This window comes from Rhododendron vialii, chromosome 3a (genome assembly GCF_030253575.1).
Source record: "Rhododendron vialii isolate Sample 1 chromosome 3a, ASM3025357v1".
NCBI classification, from domain to species: Eukaryota; Viridiplantae; Streptophyta; class Magnoliopsida; order Ericales; family Ericaceae; genus Rhododendron; species Rhododendron vialii.
In genome coordinates, this window is record NC_080559.1 from 16,295,626 (window position 1) to 16,302,571 (window position 6,946).

The 6,946-nt window shown below is 48.9% G+C and overlaps 1 protein-coding gene across 1 annotated transcript; it reads left to right on the top strand.

Moving 5' to 3' along the window:
* The first annotated feature begins 2,729 nt into the window (after nucleotides 1–2,729).
* LOC131321151 (uncharacterized) lies at nucleotides 2,730–4,878 on the top strand. The gene is made up of 8 exons (XM_058352159.1): nucleotides 2,730–2,836; nucleotides 2,998–3,151; nucleotides 3,270–3,284; nucleotides 3,530–3,550; nucleotides 3,602–4,066; nucleotides 4,151–4,276; nucleotides 4,447–4,619; nucleotides 4,812–4,878. The coding sequence occupies exons 1-8, from the start codon at nucleotides 2,730–2,732 to the stop codon at nucleotides 4,876–4,878; spliced, it is 1,128 nt and encodes a 375-aa protein (XP_058208142.1).
* Nucleotides 4,879–6,946: the final 2,068 nt, after the last annotated feature.

Consider the following 6,946-nt stretch of genomic DNA (forward strand, 5'->3'; position numbering starts at 1 on the left):
ATAAACATAAAACAGACTCGAAAGAGAGACAACCTAGAAGCCGCCCTAAACATGCCCCTACGCAAAACGGTATGTATGTACAGTGCATGCGATAGGAAAAGCAGTAACACGTAGACAATATATGGGGGTTAGATGCAAGTAGATCTTACCCTGCAAGTACCTGTCCTAGTTTGGAGAGTTCTAGTGCTTTATATATGCAAAGGCTGGTTTTGGCTCGTAACGGGTTCCTCGGACTAGAGCCAAGATATACCTCCCGCTGCCCGCGTAATCGCAGAGCAACAGTCAAACGGTAGAATGACTCATCATCGTCGAAGGTTGTTGGTCATTCGGGGTCCCCGAGCTCCGGTAAACCGTGTCGGATTGCCAAAACGATCCAACGAGGCTTATCCCACATCGATGCATATGAAAAATGCTAAAGAAATCGATTAATCGAATAGAATCGCAAATTCGCAAATGCCCTTTCAAATTCGGCTCACTTTATTTATTCAATGCTTAGAAGAAACTACACGAGAGAACAATCGGAAAAGTCCCAGATCGGATTGGCCGGACTCGAGGTCCCGTTAAACCACCATTCCAACCTTCGGCAGCGCGAAGCTCACCGTTTTGACAAACTTTTGTGGGATTGTTCCTCAAGTGTATTAAAATCTAAACATAGACCAATATTGGTTCGGTCCCCAGCAGAGTCGCCACTGTGGGCATGCGTGCCCTTCGGAACTTCCGGATTCCGAAACGCGAGGGAGCGCGAGCGGGGAAGCAAGCGCTCGCAAAATACAGAGTCGCCACTTGGGTTTTGAAGGTCCGACACCCAAGGAACCGTATTTCGAAGCGCTTGCCGCGCTGTTTCGATTTGAAAAAGTTAAGGAACCAGTCCGTCATAACCATATCTGGGTTCGGGAGCCCGGTTACGAGAGGGGAAGGGTTTTATGGCACCCCTCTCGCCCAATCCGGAGATCGGTCTCTACTTAGGCATTTGCGAAAATGTTTGTTTTGCGATTCTGTTTCATTAATCAGTTTTTAGCCAATTAGGGCGGGGGAACAGTTAATCGGGGATTAAAACTGTAACAGTTTACAGGATGTGATAAGATATGGCATGGATTAGTAAGATGACAAGTAATAAATGGAACGAAGTTCAAAAGCATCGATCATACATCAAGATAGCGCTGTGTCTGATTTTGGCACGAAGAAACAGCCAGCTTGCATGCGTGAGTTCATCCGCATGCAAGCAAACCGTCGCGCGACATTCCCATACACTCGCGCGAGTGTTCATGTTTCACCAATGGTTTGAATTTCATTCCCTTCTGGGCTCTGGAAGGACCAGTGCTCACCCAGGTGCAAACCAAGCAGTTTATGGGTACTTGAAAGTAAACAATATTACAGCCAACAGATAGAAATATTATGAAAAAGCAACCCCTAAACAGTGGGGGTGTCTAAACGAAGGCCAAGGCCAAGCTGCTCATGCAAGGGCATTCCCTGGGAGAGAGAGAACCATCGCGCGACAGTATGAGACAGCCGCGCGATTGTTCTGACTGGATTTTCAGGAATTGCTTTGCATACTTAGGGCTCTGAGACATGTTCAGGAGCATCCCAAAAGCATTCCAAACCAAGAAGTGCTATAAACTAAGCCTAATAGTGATTTTCAACATGCAAAACAGCAAAGCAGTGAGCTAAATCTCCTTTAAAGACTTTTAAAAGAGCTATATGCACAATAATAAACGTAAAGACCAGGGTCCCTTCCCCACGTGGTCCATTCTCACGCAGACAGAATCGTCGCGCGAGGAAACGGGACCATCGCGCGAGGGTTTCCCAGCCAACAGACTCTTGAAACTCTGCCAGCTTTAGGGCCAGAACTGGTATCAATTACCAGCCTTGACCGTGCCAGCCCCCCTCAGGGGTTCGAACAGTGAGCAGAAAGATATTATACCTTTGCTTTGAGTGCCTTGGAAATGGCTTGAATGATGAGATGGTGAGATTTGGAGGGTGACTATGTGGGTTTGAATTGTGTGAGGTATTTGTGCTTGAGCTTTTTTCCTTCTTTCTTAGGGAGTTTTTTTTGTAACCCTTTGCAAGGAAGCATGGGGGGGTATTTATAGGAGAAGGGGGTTAGTGGATGGCTAACCAAGCCCTTGTAACCAGCCAACAATGCTGGTTACAAATGCTTGGTGGAGGAGTGGGTGACAAAGGTGATGGGAGAATGGGGGGTGAGGTGGTGCAAAGGGAGCCCCCCCCCCAGAACGCTGTTCAGCCGAGAAAACGGGGTCACGTGGGTCTGTAGCCCCCTGACCAACACGCAATCTGGGTGAAAATGACAGGTGTTGACCATCGCGCGATGAAGTGAGACCATCGCGCGAGGGTCCAGCCAACCCCGCGATGGTCAATGGTCAAAGCTTTGACTTTGACCACCACCTGGCAAATGAACCATCGCGCGAGGGTTCCAATATGTCGCGCGACATTCAAACCCAAGGTTCAGGTTCTGATTTAAGGTTTTAAGGCTAAGGATGGGTTCCTCACATGCCAAACTCAAGCCATTCCAAGTTCTCGGGACTATTTCGACCTGACGCATCATCGGGGAATCAAGAAACCGAAGAAGAAAGTAAAACGATCGGGAAGTCAGATTGGGGTGTCTACACATACAAACCCTTACCCCGGTCAGAAATGACCATGCTGTTCTGGTTGCACTTGCAGAGAGGTGGAGGGATACCACCGACACCTTTCACCTACTACTCAGGGAGATGACGGTGACGCCTACTGACTTTGCGGCGATCACCGGCTTGAGGGTTGGGGGTGACCCTATCCCGTTTGACTCGGGCATTCAAGAGGACGAGGCAGCCTTGGAATGGTTCTTGGGAGAGGTGCCAAAGGTTGAGGAGGGGATGGCGAGATATGGACAGTTACCAGATACCTCGAAAAGGAGGTGACGACTGAGCGGGAGGCGGAGCAGATGGCCCGGGCGTACCTGTTGTACCTCTTTGGCGCTACCCTGTACCCGAATAGGCATAGCAAGGTCCACCTATCGTACTTGCATGCACTGATAGATCTGAGGACAGCCTCACACTTTGACTGGGGAGGAGCTACACTTGGCGCAGCTTATGGCTTCATGGGGAACTCGTCGAGGACAGAGATGAGCACTGCTGGGTACTGGCGGATTTGGGAGGTATGATTATAATAGAGAAAAGCACATTTCCCATGTACACTTATCCACTTGAGTACATAACCTGCTCAATAATATTTCTGCGTTGTACTGATGATTTGATCTCTTGATAATTGTGCAGCTCTGGGCCTATGAGGTTTTGAACATGTGTCGTCCAGTGACGAAGAGCCTAGACTTGGGGATCCTCCTGTGTGCTCATATCTAGAGCAAGAAGAACATGGGAGAGAAGAGAGGGAGAGGTGACCTGAATGGCTTCAGGATATACCTAAACGAGCTCCGACCCTCACAGGTGTGACATGACTTTATCAAACGGAAATATGCATCCCTTTTTATTGCTTTAATGTTGTCGCTAATCGATACTTGCATTGCTTGCTTGTGCAGGTAGAGTGGGATCCTTGGAAGGTGGCAGAGCCAAAGCCTGAATACCTGGCCAGGAGCAGGGTGCTGCTGGAGTCGGCCTTTGGTTGGCAGTGGTACTTGGGTGACCGAGTGACACGCCAATCACTTGGCTATGCAGGGTTCCAGGTCCCCAGACCGCTTCCACCACGGGCCTCACACACAGGGGAATACACGTTGGCCGAGTTAGAGATCTTTACACGGCCCGACACCGACTTGACACGCTACCTGCGTCCTGGCATGGACTGTGCGGTTTACCAGAGAGAGCGCTTGGCGGGGCCGCTGAGAGTGCGAGAGTTCAGGAAGGTCCGGAGTCAGGCTCGTGGAGCTGCTGAGGAGAGGAGAGCCATTATTGTGAGGCAGAGTAGTGGTGAGAGTCGCGTGAGACGGGGTCCGAGTGGACTAGTGAGAGGTGGGCCACCAGAGTTGACGTGGCAGATAGCAGTGGTGGACTCTCAGGGCAATCCAGCTGAGCTACACCTAGCCCCTGCCAGAGTTGAGCAAGCGCCCGTTACTGTGCCGGTAAGACATTGTAGCCTTTATTACTGTACTTCCGTCAAATTTTGGAACATTGCCCAATTGCTTATGTTCAAATTATTCTTACAGGTACCCAATGAGTGGGTGAACGAGGCTGTTCGGCGTATGCTTGCACTGGAGAACGTGATAAGGCGAGCGGCAAGTGGCTTGCCTTTGGACTTGCGCTACCCACCACCGGCGGCTCAGAGACCTCAGGTATATCTTTCAGAAAAATGATACATTCCTGCATTCGATACTTGACATATGCATGCTTTGCTCGATACATAGTATACTTTAATTGCCGTTGACTTTGAAACTGGTCTTACCTGCCTGCAAACATATAATACATAGAATGTATACTAAATGTGCGAAAATTTACAATGCAGGCACAGGGACGGGCGGCTCCTAGGAGGAAAAGCGCCAGAGAACCTCCACAAAAAAAGCTAGCAACTAGGACTTCTGCTCCTCCACCCACTACTAGACCACAGATGCGAGGCGTACAGCCAACTGCTGCGAGTGAGAAGGCAGCCCGAGAGGCCGTGGCGCGCGCTGAGGAGAGGTACCAACTGAAAATGCGCCAAAGGCCCTCGCAAGATGAGCCGGTCCGCAAGAAGCGGCTGATCCTGCCCGAGGACTCCGAGGAGGAAGGGGAAGAGGAGGAAGAGGAAGAGGAAGAGGAAGAGGGAGAAGAAGACGAGGAGGCGTCCGATAGCAGCGGTTCTGACGACTCAGCGGACGATCCTAGTTTTAGACAGGATCCCAGAGAGAGGGACGACGACGATGACGACGGGGATGGCGATTGGTTCGGAGAAGACTGAGGGCTGTTAAGAAGCCTCATTTCACCTTCTGCACTTTTGATTTTTGTTTTTGGGCCTGCGCGCCCGCGTAGATAGATAGAAGGCCATAGTGCCTCAGCTGATACTTTGATAGAGTTTTTGAGGCCTGCGTGCCCTTTTGACTTGATGGGCGAGTGTGCCCAAATTGACATGATGACTTTTGAGTGGCCGAAGTGCCGTACGCACAGTAGTCTTCTTTTCGTTGACATAGATAGATTATGGCTTAGCTATAAAATTTGCATTTTCGGTTTATTTTACTCTTATAATGAATTAGAGTAAATAAGCGTTTGACACTAATATCATACTTGCATTGATAACGTACTGAGACTGCTCACAAATACATGCATATGTACAGACAGAACTAGCTCAGAAGGAAAACAAAAATGTACCTTAGGATACGGTCAGGACACGAGGATACAAGGGAATGAAAGATTGGACATTCACAAGTCAAAACTCAAAATACTCTATCTTGGATGAAAATGACACTTCCGTAAGGTCATGTATATGCAAAATGACCTACGAGAGCTGATGGAATCGAGAAACGCATCCCAAAATGCAAACTTAACCGAAAACGTTACGAAGGACACAAAATGGACACGAGATGGAAAAACATGACTCTATTATGTCCCGGACTGAAACCGACACCTCCGTACAGTCATATTAGGTCACCATGACCTGTACGGCCTGAGAGAAAAGAGCATGAACCTTTGAACTGAGTTTCGAACTCTCGAAATGGTTATTTGGACTTGAAATGGGCCGCCGAGGGTTCAAAAACTTCGTCAAACACGATATCTCGAATCTAATGCTTGGATACGGTTGCATACGCTCATAATGACTTGCCGGAACCATAAAAGTTGCAAAAGAACCCTTGGAACAAGAAGTGACCAAAATTGGACAGTAGCTGGTGCAATCTGTCAATTTGCAGGTTGAACCATCGCGCGAGTAAGCGAGTCTATCGCGCGATGGAGTGGATGCTGCTCACTCGCGCGATGGAATGAGATCATCGCGCGGTGGTCGGACCGTGCCAGGCCACCTTTATTTGACCATTTCAAATTTTTAGGACGACCAAGCCTTGTCATCACCCTTTAACTGCTCAGAGTACTTCAGGGGCAGTGCAGAGATGCCTTCACTTTGGAGAAGAGGATGCCATGTTGTATGGATATTTGCCCTGGGAAAGGAGAACATTTCATGTATTCTGTCTATAAAGAGGCCAATGCTTCGCTAATGAAAAGCATTCCTCCCACAGTTTGAGAGTCCCATGAGAAGCAAAATGGCAAATAACCTTCCGGTCTTGATTAGCCCATGGCTCACGGCCTTTGTTGCTGGAGATTGGCTGTCATTTCGGTTTCACGGGCTGGCCGCATTTCGTTTTCTCCGCAATGTGAGGGTTCGTCCTGAATTTCTGAGGGCAGCCCTACAATTTTGGGACGCAGAGGTTCACGTGTTCAGGTTTAGGGTCAATGAGCTATGCCCAACTGTGGAGGAATTCCAAGCATACCTCCAGGGAGTCGCCTCGAGCGTGATCGTTGTGCCACCTTATAGGAAAAATATGTCAAAACTCCTACAGTCAAGTCTTGACATTACCAGGGGAGCGGCCGAAAGTTTGCTAACCGGAGGGCAGATCAACATCATGCGCCTAATGGAGTGGTATGGACCAGAGGGGAACGCAGAGGATACAGCCGTGCAGGCTCGGCGTCGATTTGCTCTGGCAATCAGCGTGTTGGCCGCCTATTTACTGGTATCTCCGAATGGGCAAGTCAACCCCATGCTGGTGAGCGTTGCAGCTCAAATGGGTGCCCAAAAAAATGTGGTGTCGCTGGTTCTGGCAGAGACACTCATGGGTTTGGACTTGGTTTCTACCGGCCAAACAGACGTGTTTGGTGGTAGTCCACTCCTACTGCAGGTTAACTCTCACTCAGCTCGCCTTTTTTCGATTTTCTCACATTCTGTTTTTTTTTTTTTTTTTGACCTCATCTCTCAGCTAAGGTTATATCGAAGCTTCTCACTTGTCTTTCCTCTCAAGTTTTATATGACTTCTCACTTGTTTTTC

Excerpts from the sequence above, each read along its gene's own strand:
- LOC131321151 (XM_058352159.1), top strand. The coding sequence starts at position 2,730 with ATGACGGTGACGCCTACTGACTTTGCGGCGATCACCGGCTTGAGGGTT. Across the intron at positions 2,837-2,997 it reads GACGAGGCAGCCTTGGAATG|CAAGGTCCACCTATCGTACT; the intron begins GTTCTTGGGAGA and ends GAATAGGCATAG. Across the intron at positions 4,067-4,150 it reads AAGCGCCCGTTACTGTGCCG|GTACCCAATGAGTGGGTGAA; the intron begins GTAAGACATTGT and ends TTATTCTTACAG.